At 52.9% G+C, this 16,368-nt stretch overlaps 7 protein-coding genes across 7 annotated transcripts; 3 read left to right on the top strand and 4 right to left on the bottom strand.

Annotated features, from left to right (window-relative positions):
• Positions 1-652: 652 nt before the first annotated feature.
• BU26DRAFT_575424 (uncharacterized protein) lies at positions 653-1,573 on the bottom strand (the record flags this gene model as incomplete). The annotated part of the gene is made up of 1 exon (XM_033834351.1): positions 653-1,573. The coding sequence occupies one exon, from the start codon at positions 1,571-1,573 to the stop codon at positions 653-655; it is 921 nt and encodes a 306-aa protein (XP_033692016.1).
• Positions 1,574-1,840: 267 nt separating this feature from the next.
• On the bottom strand, positions 1,841-4,338 carry BU26DRAFT_446214 (cryptochrome; the record flags this gene model as incomplete). The annotated part of the gene is made up of 3 exons (XM_033824611.1): positions 3,228-4,338; positions 2,540-3,167; positions 1,841-2,500 (listed from the first exon to the last, which is right to left on the bottom strand). Coding segments are annotated over exons 1-3 (2,001 nt in total), but the record flags the coding sequence as incomplete, so codon positions are not given.
• A 93-nt stretch (positions 4,339-4,431) lies between these two features.
• BU26DRAFT_513736 (glutamate decarboxylase) lies at positions 4,432-7,120 on the bottom strand. The gene is made up of 6 exons (XM_033827687.1): positions 6,491-7,120; positions 6,344-6,410; positions 5,723-6,295; positions 5,096-5,672; positions 4,871-5,049; positions 4,432-4,818 (listed from the first exon to the last, which is right to left on the bottom strand). The coding sequence occupies exons 1-6, from the start codon at positions 6,649-6,651 to the stop codon at positions 4,729-4,731; spliced, it is 1,647 nt and encodes a 548-aa protein (XP_033692014.1). The 5' UTR covers positions 6,652-7,120; the 3' UTR covers positions 4,432-4,728.
• On the top strand, positions 6,483-7,230 carry BU26DRAFT_33775 (uncharacterized protein). The gene has a single exon (XM_033822271.1). The coding sequence runs from the start codon at positions 6,709-6,711 to the stop codon at positions 7,165-7,167; it is 459 nt and encodes a 152-aa protein (XP_033692013.1). The 5' UTR covers positions 6,483-6,708; the 3' UTR covers positions 7,168-7,230.
• A 215-nt stretch (positions 7,231-7,445) lies between these two features.
• BU26DRAFT_513735 (FAS1 domain-containing protein) lies at positions 7,446-9,442 on the top strand. The gene has a single exon (XM_033827686.1). It carries the CDS (start codon positions 7,742-7,744, stop codon positions 9,170-9,172), a length of 1,431 nt encoding a protein of 476 aa, XP_033692012.1. The 5' UTR covers positions 7,446-7,741; the 3' UTR covers positions 9,173-9,442.
• A 1,746-nt stretch (positions 9,443-11,188) lies between these two features.
• BU26DRAFT_499584 (uncharacterized protein) lies at positions 11,189-13,036 on the top strand (the record flags this gene model as incomplete). The annotated part of the gene is made up of 5 exons (XM_033826418.1): positions 11,189-11,439; positions 11,609-11,738; positions 11,797-11,901; positions 12,002-12,327; positions 12,379-13,036. The coding sequence occupies 5 exons, from the start codon at positions 11,189-11,191 to the stop codon at positions 13,034-13,036; spliced, it is 1,470 nt and encodes a 489-aa protein (XP_033692011.1).
• A 2,020-nt stretch (positions 13,037-15,056) lies between these two features.
• On the bottom strand, positions 15,057-16,228 carry BU26DRAFT_473656 (V-snare-domain-containing protein; the record flags this gene model as incomplete). The annotated part of the gene is made up of 3 exons (XM_033825476.1): positions 15,057-15,398; positions 15,510-15,919; positions 16,049-16,228. The coding sequence occupies 3 exons, from the start codon at positions 16,226-16,228 to the stop codon at positions 15,311-15,313; spliced, it is 678 nt and encodes a 225-aa protein (XP_033692010.1). The 3' UTR covers positions 15,057-15,310.
• Between the last annotated feature and the right edge of the window lie 140 nt (positions 16,229-16,368).

The following is a 16,368-nucleotide window of genomic DNA, read 5'->3' as shown; positions in this document are numbered from 1 at the left end:
AAAGTAGATGCATTGTCGCATTACAATAAGGGATTTGACGAATTGATCAACTGTTTAGTAGACCAGATTTAGCTCGCCACCTGGGAACTGTAGTTCGGTTCGTCGGAATTTCATGCCTGCTGTGGGTCTCGCCCTCCGAAGTACGCCACTACTGGGGCGTTCGCATCCCACCTAGACATCTGAATATCGCTCCGTCAGCTACTGCGCTCAAGTCTCTATTAACGTACGGACTACGTTGCAAAGTCCTTTTATGTTGCATACAAAACGCACGACTCGGTGGTGTAATTGGTTGTCACGTCAGTCTAAAGGTCCCGACTTCAAACCTCGACTGAATCAGTCATACTTTTGCCATTTGCTTCTTCATTCTAATACCCTCGGATTTGGTCCATGGGCATACTTTTTGTCTCTGTGGAGGTTGGGATATGGGTATAGTGGAGAGAGAACATCCCAGTCTGCATGATGTGATCACTGAAGCATACCGAAAGAAGACAGAATGGAAATGACTTTGATTGAGTTGGAAATACTTGATTGATTGAGATCCATGCCGAGGAACGAACGCCAAACTCCTCCCCCCGATTACACCCGAAATTAGGAAACAGGTTGAATCGTCCGCATCAAGCCGACAAGTCTCCCTTCCTCGCCTCGAAGCTGCTCACGGCCGAGCATTCTTCGCCATACTACCCACATACCGCGGCCGCTGACACTTCAACGTCGGATGCGCCTGCCTACCTTCATATACCGCCAATATCGGCACAAAGCTCTGATACGGCCGCGTCCCCAACACCGGCTTGAACACCTGCTTGTGGTGCTTAAGCACCCAGTTCGGATCGTTCTTCCTCTTCACTTCCTCTTCCTTCTTCTTCACTTCTACTACCATCATCTCCTGCGCCTGCTTAACAAAGCCGCCCTTCTGCATACGCAACGAGCCAGAGTGTGTATGCGGCAGAGGAGGCTGCGGCACGCCAATGCGCTCACGATACACGCAATCATAGTTCCACCGTGCATTGCGGTCTACAAGCACCGCGTACGCTTCCTGCAGCGCGCGGTACTTGCCCGCGTCAGTGTGGAAATACTCGGCGCGCAACTTCCTGTATGCGTCTTTGATTTCCTCGGAGGTCGCCCAGTGGTCAAGCCGGAGGATCGCGTAGTAGTTCTGGAACTCCTGGTCTATGCTTGGTATGGCGCTCAAGGAAGATGAGGACGAAGATGAGGACGTGGAGTGGGAATGCGAATGTGAGAGTGCGGCTGAAGCAGGCGACAAGAACACGCCCGCAGGCGTCGTCGCAGTTCGCGGGGCGTACATCGTGTGGCGGTGTGTAGGGGTGGCGTTATGAGTGGTGGGAGGATAAGCTGCTGAGGGGTCTTGCTGTATGGTAGGGCGTTCGTGAGTGTGCTTGCGCTCTGAGCGGAGAGGGGCGATGGTGATGCGGCACATGCGGGCGGTTTGAGGGCGGGTAAGAATATGGGGCAATGTTTGCTTATATGAGACTTGTTTGTGTGTTGTGAAGAGAGGTTGAAAGGGGCGGGTGTTGTTTAGGTGTCTTGAACAATGTAGGGTGTGGGTTAGTGGCATCAGTCAGAGGGTTAGGAAGCCGTGCTTTCTGTACATTGCGCACGCAGCTAGCATTGTTAATGATGTTTCCCAGAGCCGTGGAGGCAGTTCCAAGCTAACGATCTAGGATACCGGTGAGGTCTGTGACGAACTGGAAGATAGAAAGAGGTTGAAAAGCAGTTTCAAACACGCAACGAGAATATAGATTAGCCAATACACCTACTTCAGATGCCCATTAACACCAACACTCTTCTCAGTCCCTGCCTTCTCATTCCCCATTCTCCTAAACCCCCTCTCCCTACCCCTCCCTCGCCCACCCCGACCTCTGCCTCGTCCACCATCCGCTCCCTTACCCCTCCCAACCGAAAACTGTATCCTCACAAGCGGATGCTCCACCCATTCGATGCCCCTCAACCCTAGATGCTCCTTCTCCCATTCGCCTAACCTCCACGCCTGGTACAAACCCATCAACCTCTGCTGATCCACCTCTTCCTTATTGGGCCCCAAGCTCCTCGTCAGCTTCACGCCTCGCAGCTCTGGTACCCAAGCCTTTATGTACTCGCCCTGACTATCGTAATCCAGCGCTTGTTTGACCGGGTTGAAAACGCGGCCTTCCCGTGGATCATTACCGACGCCCGCAACGTATTGCCAGTTGCCCCAGTTATTAGGCATATCATAGTCTATGAGAAGGAACTCGTACCATTCGGCCCCGATGCGCCAGTCAATGCCGAGTTGGGAAGTAAGGAAGGAAGCGACGTTTTGTCGTGCGCGGTTCGAGGTGTAGCCTGTGAGGAATAGTTCGCGGTTCGAAGCGTCCACGAGGCCGATACCAGTGCGGCCAGATCTGAAGCGGGCAAAGACCTCTCGAGTTTTCTCAGGGTCATCTCCCACACCGCCACTGTGGCTGAGACATTTCCATCGTTTGCGCGATGGGCGTGGTTGATCCCGCTGGGGGACATCGCAGCTTTCAGAATCTCTCCTGGATACGCGGGGTGGAACGCGGATACCGTGCACGCTGAACATTTTTGCACCAAACTTTCTTGCACATAGCCGCATGTAGTCTCGCCAGAGAAGCTCGAATCTCACTGCGGCAGTTCCATCATTTTCTCCTTTCCCATAGCCCGCAATATCCTTTCCAGGGCCCCTCCCTTCCTCAAAATCGACCATTGCCCAATGGATTTGCCTAGCAGTAAGGTGACCCTGAGCGAGGAATGCAGAAAGTTTCGTGCTAAAATCGAGACCCAGCATGCCATTTCTGGTAGATTTGTATGAACTCATAGCTCCTCCGGATATGAGATGAGAAAGCCGGTCCTGAGCTACAGTTTCACCTCCTTTGAAAGGATGTGCCGACCGCACATTAGAGGGCCACCGAGGGGAGGAAGGTAGACCATATGTTGAATCATCCTCCAAAGGCGACAAAAGAGCTTTGGTCAATCCAGGTAAGTTGTTCGGGATCTCAAATGGACGTTTCTGCGGCGGTATGTTCGGAGGTAGCGGTGGAAGCTGTTTCGGGGTGGGTAGAGTGCGCCTCGGCCTGGACCGGAGTGGTTCGAGTGACTTGCGATATGTAGTGTAAACATTCGGCAGATCGGAGATGTCGATGGGCAGATCGCTACTGCAGGGTTGTCAGCTGAAGTTTCCCCGAGAGCCTCTAAGTAATGATGGCAGCACACACTCATCGATGTAATATTTGTCGTCCTGCCATACCTTGAACTCGACGCCCCTCTTCTCCGCTATGCGCTTCAAATCGGCCTCGTCATCCTTCTCTTCCGTTCCTTCTTCACCTGTAATCCAGATCCCCGCCACTTCCGCTCTCCTACCACTGGCATCTCCAGCATACCATTCCAGCATATTCTCAACGACTTCGCCGATCATACCAGCTCTTACTTCTAGCCCTGATTCGCATTCCAAGCTTTCCAGCCTCTCTTTCAGATCCCAGACTCCTTCGGCCATAAACTTGGCACGATGCGGCCCCGTACGCCAAACGCGGGCCACTCGACTGCGCGCCTGCGGATAGGGAGAGTGGTCCGTTGGAGATGGAAGGAACCCCGAAACTTCGACCTGATGTGCCGGAAATACGTATACAGGCAGAAGATGCGTAAACGCCGGAACCTCATGCTGTGATATTAGGGGGTCTTCCTGATTGCGCGTATCAGAGTTCTGCGCAGATCTCTCGTTGCTCACCCTCATCGACGGGTACGTGGATGCGGCATGAAAGACCGGATTATCCGAGAGACGAACATCTCGCCGAAGAAGATAGATGAGCACGCGAGGCTTCGCGCCAGCCATTCCGTCGTAATCATTCAGAGAAAGACCGGTTTCGCGCTCCAAGCAACAAGAACAAAAGGACTGGCTGCACAAGGGCCAAGTGACACACCGCCGCAGCATCAAAGAAATGAGCCTCGTAGAGGTAAGTTTCGTGTGTGCATACACAAAAGCAACATCGTCGAGGTGTATGTGGTACAAAGAGAAGAGAGGCGGAGAGCGATGGTTCAAATGCGCAACGTCATGATCGGTCCGCCGTCTTTCTAGGGCCGCTCTCCGAAAATTCTAGGACTCTGCAGCGCTAGGAAAGAGTGTCACCCGTCAGATATTTGGGGCGGTGGACACGTTAGACTGCCGTAGACGCCTAGCTGTGTGGAGATCCGTTTCTGCATTTGCTACCAAGATGCAGCGCCGGGGCATGACGTGTGCAGGGGATGTCTCCTGCAGCAGCCATTGGCTCGAGCTCACATGGCAAAGCAAAATGGAGTTGGAGTCGGCGAACTGGCAGGTTTGTGTTATTTCGATGGTGGTGCTGTCATCGACGACTGTGAAGATCGCGAGATGTGGCTTGGCCCGCGTTACCGTAAACGGTTAAGGCGGATCTGATCGCAAACCCGCGGATCTGGTTCGAGCGAGTACTTGCCGTCAACCAAGGAACACTCATCGGAAATCTGGCAGCAAACGCATACACCTTCGCCTATTTTGGCTTCTTCGGTAGATTGACAAGGCGCGGCAATCGGTGCAACACTCCAGGGACACCTAAGTCTAGGCAATTTTCGGTCATAAGGGGTAAACGGGCACTTTTCCCTGCTGTCTCGGGCCGTGTATTCCCTCTCAGCTACGGCATCGCTATATCCCGCTCGTTGGTATGTATCCTAATCCCGCAAGTCCATGATGCAAGGTACCCCTGATCAACATACACTACGATGGACGCCTTCGTGCATCGGACGGCGCGCTTCATGCTTGTGTTTGGCCTGCAAGCCGTGCGACGCATGTTCCTTCTGCGAAAGTGTTAGCAAAGGTCAGCAAGGGGTGGGCCTGCGGGCTTCGTACCTCGACGCTCTGGCTAGCCGGTTGCCATGCTGCGACGTCGAACTGGTCACTCTGCATCAAATTTTCAGTGATAGAGCAAATGTCGGTGATTAGCCTGTCGATCATGTCGATAGACAGGCTTTCGCGAACGACAACTCGCAAAATCTCAGTCTTCTCTTCGTTGGGCGGCAGCGGATAGTCTGCGCATGTCAGCCACGCTACATCTGGCGGGTCAACGGCGCTCACTTGGAATGATGTACTGTCTTGCCCTCAACAAATTGCTGACGGCGGCCTGCTTGACGTGCGGAAAGTCCTTCCTGAAGTCATCAGTCAGACTGAAGGCGACTACTGGCAGGCCCGCATTGTAATCCGCACTCGTCGACCCATCTTCGTACTGCGGCTTACCCTTCTCGTACTTGTGGTCTCCCTTCTTGCGATGAATATCGCTGACACAGCGATACCATCCAGTGCCCTCCAATGCACGACTCAATAAGCGCGCGTTGGCAAGGGTATTCTCCATGATGTTCTGGTAGCCGCTAAACCCGAGATGGATCAAGTTGTAGTATTGGGCGATGATCTGTGCTCCAGGCCTAGAAAAGTTGAGAGTGTAACTCTCCTCCGTTCCACCCAGGTAATGCAGCTCGAAGATCAGGTGCTTGGGCAAATAGCTTTCATCTCTCCAGATAACCCAACCCACACCAGCGTACACAAGCCCAAACTTGTGACCGCTCGTGTTGATCGACTTGACGCGGGGAAGTTCGAAGTTCCATTTGAAGCCAGCCTTGGCATGAGTGAAGGGGGCGATGAATCCTCCAGATGCAGCCTAACAGATCAGCAAAGTGCACATGATGCTAGATATTGTGAGCGACTTACATCAACGTGGATGGGAATGGATACACCGGTCTTGTTTTCATACTCATCGAGAATATTGCTGATCTCCTCGACCGGTTCGTAGTGCCCAGTGTATGTCGACCCCAAAATCACAAAGACGCCAATGGTGTTCTCGTCAATGTTCTGCTTCACCAACTCTGGATCAAGGCGGTAGCTGCTCTTCTCCGAGACGGGTAAGATCCGAGCCTCCACTTCGAAGTAACGAGCGAACTTCTCGAGCGCAACCTGCGCATTGGCTCCCATGATGATATTCGGCTTCGACGTATCCTTGCCCTCCTCCCTTCGCTTCTCTTGCCAGCGGCGCTTCATAGCAAGCCCACCTAGATGTATAGCCTCGCTCGAGCCGGTCGTGGCTGTTCCGATCGCCTTCTCGCCTTTTGTTGTCTGGGCACCCCAGAGATTTGCAATGATCGAGATGCAGCGGGCGTGCATGTCCATCATAGAAGGATATTCATCGGCGTCGGACATATTCTTCGAGAGATTTTCGATCATGAGCTGCTCTGCTTCATGCTCCATGTAGGTGCCGACGAAGGAAGCCAGGTTCAGGCTCGGACGCTACGCAAGTCAGTCGGACTGCCGTAGATCAGACTATCGTATACTCACACCGTCGAGCTCGAGCTCATCTTTGAGCAGCTGATGCACAACATCTGCCGGTGCTCCATCATGGGGAATGTATTGGGTCAGCGTTGACGAACAAAAGAGAGCTACCTATCAAACTGACTGTAGATGGGATGAAAGGAGCAAACTAACATGCGGAACTTGGAGAGCTCCGTAGAGCTGGCATATCGGCTCGAATACGGCGTCGTGTGGGAAACGGCGCGGTTGGCCTTACGTCCGGCCTTGTGTGCCGGATGGTCCTGAAGCGTCTTCACCAACTCTTCGGGATCGACGTGTCGGGCGAGTCCTGCCATTGTGTCAATTGATCTTTGTTCGGCCTCTCAAAGATTTCAGTCCGAAGTTAGTCTGAGATGTTGAACGGGAACTCCAGAGAGCTGGGGGTAAATAGAGATATTCCAGTGACGCAATGTATGATCACCGGTTGCAGCGTGGGAAGCTGCATTGAGGAATGCATATCCACGGGAGCAGCCAGGGTGCAAAGCTTGACGAAGGCTTGTCAAAGCTTGATTGCAGAGACGATTGCAACCGTTGTGGGCCTAGATTCTCCACAGAGCCCAATGAGGAGCTGCCCGACGCCAGGGAGCTATGAGAAAGCAATGCAGTTACGTTATGGCGTAGCAGAGCAGGTTTCGTCAGCGAGGGAAATCAGGTTACCGCATGAGGCATTTGAAGGGATGGCAGTCGCTACTATTCAACATCTATGGCCTGTCCATAGGGAATTAAGCAACAACTCAAATTCTGCATATCGAGCTTTCGGATTCGTGGTGGATGAAACGTATGACGAAATCCGGCCTAACGAGCGTCGGTGATAAGTTGATCCGGTCCGAGATGTCCACGTGACTAAGCATCTTTTCTACAGTCCTTCCAAGAAGGCCAAGAAACAGTGAGCGAAGGCTACGAGCATGCTATTTGCATTTATCCACTATGATAGGAGCATATTCTTGCGCTTCTGCATTGTGCGGGGCGAATGGCCAAGAACAGGCGCAGAGCTACCCCTCTTCCGTCGTAAAGAGTCAATGACGCGAGCTATGAGCTGACAGATGACGACGCGTCGAAGCCTGGAGCTTGCGCGGCATCAAGAGAGGCATGTCACCTCACTGCAATCGCATCTCCCTTTCTCCTTTGCTCACAACTATTTCCCATCATCAGTGACCTCAGAGTACTAGATACTTGTTCTTTTCCAATCCTTTGTGCATAATTCGTCCGTGTCTCGCATTCCCCGGATAGTGGGGAGAGACAAGCCGGTTGATCCGCCTCACGCCCCCACGAAGGAAGCACTGCCACGCAGTAGTGGTGTCATCGATTGAGGAAACTATTTGAAACCTCAATTGTACCTTTCAACCCCATCGTCTTCTCCTCCGCTACATTTGGTTTGAAGACAAGATGAGGTTCAGCCGGGTACTACCGTTCCTCCCTCTCGCATCAGCATTCGTCATCACCGACGCCGACGTCTTCGAGACCCTCGAGAAGTCCGGAAAGCGCATCATCGACAAGACGCAAGATGTCCTCGATGAAACGAGAGATGTCTTCGATGAGACGAGAGATGTCCTCGACGAGGCTTTCGGGAACGCAATTGAAGGCATCAAGAACGTAGGTGAGAACGCTTACCATAAGATCCACGATGCTGGCTGCGATGTGCAGTCCTGGCTCGAGGGCTCTTCCTTTGAGGATCCGTTCGTAGACTTGGAAGATCATCCTCATCATCCGCCTCACGGCAAACCACCTCACCATAAGCCACCACACAAGAACCCGCACCATGGCAGGCCGCATCATCCGCCTCATCACGGCAAACCCAACTTGACGGTGTACGAGATGATCAGTAAGAGCAACTACACGACGAAGCTCGCAAAGCTCATCGATGAGTACCCCGACCTTGTCGAGACTCTCAATGGCACCAAGGCAAACTACACTGTCTTCGCACCGATCGACTCCGCATTTGAGAAGATCCCCAAGCATGGCGAGAAGCCATCGAAGGAGTTTATCAAGAACTTGTTGCTTTACCATGTCAGTGAAGAGTTCTACCCGGCAGGCCGCGTCCTCCACAGCTACACCATCCCGACTCTGTTGGAACCTGAGAACCTCGGCCACAAGCAGCGTCTCACCGTTCGCGTAACCTTGAGGGGGCCATCCATCAATTTCTACAGCAAGATCATTGCAGTCAATGTCTTCGGAACCAACGGGGTCATCCACGGCATCGACTCGATCCTCATTCCTCCCCCCAAGGTGGCCACCATCATCGACTTGCTCCCTGGCGAATTCAGCACGCTGGAACTCGGTCTCGGAAAGACCGGCCTTTTCGAGAAGATGAACAGCTCTGATTACCCTCACGAGGGCGGAACCCTCTTCGCACCCTCCAACTTTGCCTTCAAGAAACTCGGCCCCAAGATCAACGCTTTCCTATTCAGCAAGTTCGGTCTGAAGTACCTCAAGGCGTTACTCGAGTACCACATGGTCGTCAACCAGACCCTGTACTCTGATGCGTTCTACGATGCTACGTCCGAGGACGCCGAGATGACTGCCCGACCGCCACATTTCCACTTCGACATGCCGACGGTTCTCGATGGCAAGTATTTAGCTGTTGACGTCACGAGATACGGTCCTTTCATCGCAATTCGAATCAATGGATTTGCGCGGGTCACGGTTCATGACGGTGTCGCTAGCGACGGCGTTATTCAAGTAACCTCGGACGTGCTCATCCCGCCGAAGAACGCCGGTGGCGAGCAGTCTTATTGGCAGGGCGAGGAGATGAGTGTGGAGGAGTTCAAGGAGAGGCTTGAGCCATTCGTCGAGGACGATGAGAATATGGAATTGTAAATGAGAACGTCCAAAGGGGGGAATTTTCCACACTGCGGTATGATTGGTGAAAGGGAAGGCGGTATTTGAAATAGTATCCAATGAGTGGAGTTGCTTCGTCCAAGCCGTGGATCTAGCTACCTAGCGGCGGGCGCATAATGAACGATCGTTACGAAAGACTAATGCCATGGCTCTTCTCCACTAGACTTGATGCACTTGTGGCGCTGACGCAGGTAGGCTTCCAGTTGTTACCCCCAGATGAAGGTTATACGGGCCGTTCGCCGTTGTTAGGGTTAGTATACCTTAGAGCTATTCATGCAGTCTTCTCTAGCCTCGAAGGCTGCCTGGCCAAGTCCTAGGCATTCCAAATGCATGAAGACGGGCTTGTCTGCTGGCATATGGTATTGTGATAGATGATGGCCGAAACATAGTGTCATGAGGATCTATTCAAGGATACCGAGGCTTGAACTGAAGACGGGTCTTGATATGTTACAAGGATGCCTGGGTGATCACTGCTCACCGTAAGGAGCTGAAACAAACATCTCAGATTGATGAGCCGATAGGTTCGACTATGGGTATGGCCTTGGGCGTTAGATCTGAGTTGCATTCTTCTACTTGGCGTGCTATCATCTAGCCAGGTCGGTCCACGGGCTTCCTGCGCGATAAGCGAAGACTGGTGAAGGCGGGGAAGGGCTACAGTGGGATCGAGAAGGGTAGTGAATTGAGGTCCTGCCTGAAACCGGTACTGCATGGTCGCCGTCTTGTTTCTTCTTTTGGCCTTGCTCTTGCTGCCCCGGGCCGGAGTTACTAATTCGGTGGTTCTAGGTCGAAGCAGAAGGAAATGGTCGGACTTGATGCTCAGGTCATCTTCCCGTTCGCATGGCCAGCTGAGCATAGCCGACCCCAGACGGCAATAGTGTCGTTGCAGTAGTTTGGCGGCATCGATCGTTCAGAGGGTCTCTTCTGACAAGCATACCCTTCGAAGGAGGATGATTGTGGGTTCGTGCCAAGTTTGGATACCGTCTGGAGATACACAGCTCCCATTTTTAGAAGCATCCCGCGGATGGTGAGGAGCGATTCGTACGTGCGGGCTTGAGATCGATGGGCTGAGAACTAGCTCCCAATGTAGACGAGGTGTGCGACGAGCTATTATGCGCGTCGTGACCTGTAGCGTGTCTCGCGCAGATGTCACGCCGCTGTAGATAGGTGTAAAACCTTAGCGGGCAGAATGTAGATGCCACCAACACGACTTTCGATGTGAAACTGTTCGCTTCGATCAGCTTGGTTCGCAGGAGCGGGCAATTGAGTTTGGGATGAGCGCAGAGTTCCTGGTGCCTGGCTGATGGGTGAAAGGCGGCACACGGAGGTCAAGAAGAGTCAGCAGCGTAAACCTGCAGCCTTGGTGAGGCCTGAGACAGTCTCGTACGCGTGGTGCCGTCGTTCGTTGCCTGCGGCCTGGCCTCCGAGGGGTTTTTACGCGTGTTTCAGAAGGTGAGGAGGCGTCTGAAGTGGTCAACAAGCCAATTCTGCAGCGGCCAGATCTGCGCCAGGGGCTCAAGCCTGGTTTCCACTCTCGTCCCCTGCAGATGGAGGCACACGAATTGGACATTTTCGGCGGCGTCGAACCGCATTGAGATGGAGGAAACGGATGCGGACGCCGCCGGGAAAGGCGATGTGCGACCGCCCTTCCCTCGATGCGCCCGCGCGCCCGCGAAAATCCCAGCACATCTTTGCGCTGCTATTTCCCAACGCTAAACTGACTTCACCATCATCCAAAACCAAGACCCTCATGCCTGCGACACTCGGATCCATCTCAATTCACCGCGCAGCAACCTGAGTGTTAGCCTCCGGCGCGGCAGCACTCTGTGAGCAGTGCGGCCACGCGGTCTTGACAGATGCGACACGCGAAACATTCTAACCGCCGGCTCCTTGTCCGTTTTCGCGCAAGACCACCGTTTCTCTCAGCCTTCCAATAATGAGACGGGCAGCGTATCTCCTGCAGCTACCGTCACGCTGCTCGACAGCAATCATACAGGAATGGGTCCTGATGCAGGTCGCCTGGGCAGTTCCGCCTTCGCCAACCCGGGCCACAACCGTCTCCTGCAGGTGAAATCCGCACCCATCGTGGTTAGGCCAATTGCATGCGAGCCCACGACAAACGGCCCGAGCGCAGTGGACATTTTTGCTTCAGCATCCTTTGTGCAGGCGTTCATTTCCTCCCTCTCCGTCTCAGCCGGCCCTAGCTCGTTCTATTCTCGAGAGACTGTCTGCTCTCATCCTTCCTTTCTGTCAGCCACAACCCGATCTTAATTGTCATTCTATGGTTCTCCAACTTCACCGACAATGACAGATTTGGGGTGCGGCGGGCTCTTTCATTTGTGATACTTCATATTCTCGATGCTGGCATCAAATATTCTGTTCGCTTCTAATGGCCTCGTACATGGCTTCGCCGGCTAGTATCCGGACTAATACTGTCGTCCTCGCTTTCACGCTTGTTGCCGGCGTAGTGGTTTTTTTACGCCTGTTCACGCGTGGATTGCTTCTTCGAAAGGTCGGCTACGAGGATGCTTGGATCGCTGTTGCCATGGTCAGTCGTCTTGCGGTAGCTTCGTTCATTCTTTGGTCTCTGCTGACCCTGTGGACAGGTCCTTTCGATAGGCCTGACCGTTACGATCGCTCTTCAAGTCCAAAACGGGCTGGGAAGACACATCTCGGAGCTGTCACCAAGGGAGATGATCGATTCGCAAAAGGTAGGACAGCTTCATCGCTAGCTTCGTCTTTCTCTAACCACATAGGCAGGCGTTTTGGGCAAGTGTGTGGATATATAATCTTTCCTTGACGGCCACGAAGATCTCTATTCTCGTCCAATACCTCAAAGTCTTCTCGACGCTCCGGTTCCGCATCATATGCTGCGTCGTGCTGGGCTTTATTGTGGTGTATGGCACCTGGACTCTCTTCGGCAGCATCTTCCTCTGTTTCCCCGTCGACTTCTTCTGGGACAAGAGCATCCCCGGCGGAAAATGCCTCAACCAAGAGGTGGTGTGGTTTTCGAACGCTGGAGTCAACATCGCGCAAGACGTCGTGATCCTCTTCCTCCCCTTGCCAGTCCTCCGCAAATTGGCTATTCCCAGTAGGCAGAAGAAAGCACTCATAGTTGTTTTCGCCCTTGGAGGCCTGTAAGTATCATCATGGGATTAAATTACTCCAATAACTGATGACATTGGCAGCGTTTGCCTAATATCGATCATTCGCCTCTACTCACTAGTCGCTATTTCGAACTCAACGGATCCTACCTTCGACAACCCCCCCGCCGCCATACTCTCTGCAGTGGAAACCAATGTTGGCATTCTCTGTGCCTGCCTCCCGGCCTTACGCCCTTTGCTCTCAGCTGTGATGCCGGCGTACTTCCCCGAAGTATCGCGATACACCAACGTTCGGGCCCACGACGAAGAACGACCGAGACACATGCGGAACCCTTCCGGCGACAGTCGACCATACACTTCAGGCGGAGCAAGCAAATGGACTCATTCTCGAACGGCGAGTAACAGCACTAGATCATTCTCAAGGAACGAAAGCGAGCTAGAAGACATGCATCCTTCGCAAAACTTAAGGGCAGGCACTGGCAGACGAGTCAACGGGCCGCCACCACCACTTATGCTCGACTCTGGAGAACATCGCCACTACATGAACCCCCTGCGGATGTCGCCTTTCACTCCAGTCGTCCCGAACCTACCAACATTACCAGAGAACATGGCTACTGTCGGCTCTGTCGAACCTACTCTCTCCAATTTATCTACTCCTCGAACAGCACGATGGACTTCCCGCACACCTGCGTTCCACAAACCCCTTCCTATTACTCCGTTTCCAATCATGCCCGGCAGCTGAACGAACGCAACCGACTTCGATCGCTCCTCCCTGGGAACAGATGCACACATTCCCGGACGTCTAGACCACCATTTTCCTTGCGCGTTCGAATTTTTCTCCTAGCCCGACTTTTCGTTCCTTCCCAATCCATGCTTGAACCATGTACGCCTATTCCTAGAGAGACCAGCATCTCCGCGGTCTCTCCTGTTACGGCCTCTCGCTATACCCATCACGTTCCTTTTATGGACATCGTTACGACTTTCATGAAGTTCGACCCTCCTTTTAGAATTCAATCAGCGATTGTATCATTTTGCGCAATATCCCGGGGCGCGACACAGGCTTGTGCGACAGAAGATAATGTGGAGGATGCCATGTAAGATACGAGGTACGGGGTATATTCTAGAATCCGATGCAGCGGAAAATAAAGCTGGAGGATCGAGCCGAGCCGTGAGGTGGAAGAGTCCTCACGCATCTACGCGCTCAGATCCTCCACATGTCCATACATCAAGGCCAGTGTCTCGAATCCTTCGGGAGCCCAGATGCACGTGTCAGCTTACTTGCAGCCCTCATCATCGCGAGATTCTCTTTTTCCGACGAATCACGCATTTCGACATCGGGCTTCGAAGCCTTGATTTTCAAGATTTTCCATGTCCAAGGAAACTTCACAGGTAGAAGTCGTCGCAGCTTGCTGACACCGATCGCCTGGGCGCAATCCACGACACAGGATGTACCTTTGACGTCCGTCGGTGTCAGCCTGACTGCAGCATGCGGGTACGCTTGTGCACGTCAAAGATGATATTCAAGAATGCTGCGGGTTCGCCAATCTATCGTAGATTTATCCGCAGGGGACGGGGGTGCATGGCGCGGTAGGGGGCCGAGGATTGCTTACTTCACGTTCGTTTGCCTGCCCTTGAATGCCGATGCAGTGCCTAGAAACATGACTGGAGTGTTACCCGCACGTATTGAAGCGGGGTTTGATATGAACCTACGATGCACACAAGGTGCGTCACATGTCCACAGTTAAGAGACGCAGGTCCGCCTGTCGTTCTACTGCACATTACAAACTCCGTGCAATCTCCTATCCTATGTTTGGGCAAGCAAAAAGAAGGCAGGAATACGAGCTAGTAGTCCGCAGCAAGGTCAACAAAAAAGGGCAAAAAGAAAGAGGATTTGGTCAGTACGGTGGCTATATTACGTTGTTCTTCTGGAGCTCGAAAATTACCACACTGCTCGAATGAAATGCATCGCAACTCACTAGAATAGTATCTACCACTCGCTCGGATCAAGTATTAGCGCCACGAGATCTTGTTCAAATAACTCTAGGATATCATTGTGACCAGCATGTCCACATGCAGGTACGATTACCTTGTCCCGCACGATGCAATACGAGACTCGACCCGCTGCAAGTCTCCGCCGCAGTGTCATCCATCCCGATCCACTGATGAACACAGAGAGATAAGGCAGAAATATAATTGGCCTAGTGTTTCTTTTCCTGGTGCAATTGCGACGTCTGATTTGGCCAAGGTTTCATATCAGGGGTCGTGCAAACCGGAGGATTGCTTACCACAGTACCACATACTCTCGCGTTGACTTGCTTGCTTTTACGCATCGTACATATGACGGCGATGCCCTTCCCAACAGACGTTGCAGATGCATGCCAAAAGTCGCCATGGAGTACCGTGGAGCTCTCTGGTCGGTTCAGACAGGCTGTTGACAGGTCCCCAGGACATCCTAGATAGTGAGACGCAGTACCCTCACCAATTACTTGTTCGATATCCACGACGATCAAAATACCACTCCAGCACTCTTTGGCCCGAGATTAAGGTCTCATCGCATAGGCGGTCGGCCTTGAGGGCGGCTAGCGAAACGGTTGACCTGCGCAATGTGACGCGATGCGAAGCACAGCTCGGGACACGGTCTGTCGGCTTTTCTATGGGTAGTTCGGAGTTCTAGAGGATGTTGGCGGATGGGTTGAGATATTTTCATTCGTTAGCTCGCGAGTTCGACCTGCTCTTGTCCTCTTCACTGCAGATGCGATTCTCCGTTGTAAGTCTCATATACGTATGCGGCGCGGGCAGTAGTCTCGAGGGCTAGACCGAGGACTCCTGCTGCAAAGTCCCAATGTAACGTATAGAACATCAACCTGCCCTTTGATTTCCCTTTAGGCATTTCAGAATTTCTAAACTCCTCTGTATTGATATTAAGGTATGATTAAAGGCCCGAGAATCCTCGCGACGTATCCTTTACAGTATGCTCCAAAACGCCGATGAAGCCCTCCCAGCCCGCAATGTACATTCATCTGAACTTGCTGAAGATAACCGCAATGATGAGCAAAACAAGAACCGTGATGATGGCGATGGTGATGATCCGGTTCGTAGCCATCCTGTGTCATACCGTCGTTAGCATCCCAACGATTCTCAGAACGGGAACCAGGATCTGAGGCACGCCGCATCAACACCAAGCGAACTAAGTAGGATAGATGAAGTACACGCACCTTCTCGCCATCCCCTTCAGCGTCTTGATACTCCGATCGGTATAGCTCTCGCTCTGTAACAGCGTCTCACGTGTGTGCACAATCTGCGCCCTCTGCTGAGCCAAATCGCTCAGCGTGCCTGCACCAATCTGCTCCGTTTCGAGCGCCATCCTCTGCGCCTCCGTCAGCCGTCCACTCGACCTCTGCAGCCGATCTGTTCCTGAAAGCAGCTGCTGGCGCTGCTCAAGCTGCGCATCCGTATCCGGATTGTCCATGTAGCGATCGCCAAAGAGCTTGCTGCGGTCGCTGGAGTAGGACTCGAGTTTGCGCTTGGCTGAGTCGAGGTCGTGTTCGAAGTTACGGAAGCGGGCATTGTATTTGGATTTGAGATTTGCCGGGATGTTGGACTTCTCGAGGCGCATTTGGCCAATCTAAACGATCAACTCGTTAGCTATGTGATCTTCACAGTTCTCCGGCGTGCGACAAGCGTTCAGGCCTATTCTCTCCGATAAGCTGGCCAGGAACGCTCTGTCGCATGCATTAGTAGGAGACAGACCCACCAGCTCATCTGCGTCCTGCAGCGCCCTCTCCGCTCTGCTGATCGCCGCTTTCCTCGGCTCTCCCGTCGTCTCTTTGATCTGATCTATCTGCTGGTTCAAATCGGCCTGCACCAGCTTCAGCTCAGCTTCGTAGCCGCTGAAGCGTTCGGTGCCCACATCCGCATCGATGAGGTTTGACATTTTGCCGAGTACCGAGCTGCAATATTCGTTTCGTGTGGTCCAGCCAAAGAAGTATAGAGAGTGAGATTCGGTTGAGGAGCGTCGCAGGGAGTAGGGGAGATGTCTCTTGGAAGGTGTCGTGAACGGAGGTTGAAGTCCAG

Source organism: Trematosphaeria pertusa (assembly GCF_010094035.1).
Source record: "Trematosphaeria pertusa strain CBS 122368 unplaced genomic scaffold BU26scaffold_1, whole genome shotgun sequence".
Classification (NCBI taxonomy): domain Eukaryota; kingdom Fungi; phylum Ascomycota; class Dothideomycetes; order Pleosporales; family Trematosphaeriaceae; genus Trematosphaeria; species Trematosphaeria pertusa.
This window is presented reverse-complemented; position numbering and strand designations above follow the sequence as displayed.

Excerpts from the sequence above, each read along its gene's own strand:
- BU26DRAFT_513736 (XM_033827687.1), bottom strand. The coding sequence starts at position 6,651 with ATGGCAGGACTCGCCCGACACGTCGATCCCGAAGAGTTGGTGAAGACG. Across the intron at positions 6,411-6,490 it reads GAGCTCTCCAAGTTCCGCAT|TCCCCATGATGGAGCACCGG; the intron begins GTTAGTTTGCTC and ends GACCCAATACAT. Across the intron at positions 5,050-5,095 it reads AAGACAGTACATCATTCCAA|ACTATCCGCTGCCGCCCAAC; the intron begins GTGAGCGCCGTT and ends TGACATGCGCAG.
- BU26DRAFT_33775 (XM_033822271.1), top strand. The coding sequence starts at position 6,709 with ATGTTGAACGGGAACTCCAGAGAGCTGGGGGTAAATAGAGATATTCCA.
- BU26DRAFT_513735 (XM_033827686.1), top strand. The coding sequence starts at position 7,742 with ATGAGGTTCAGCCGGGTACTACCGTTCCTCCCTCTCGCATCAGCATTC.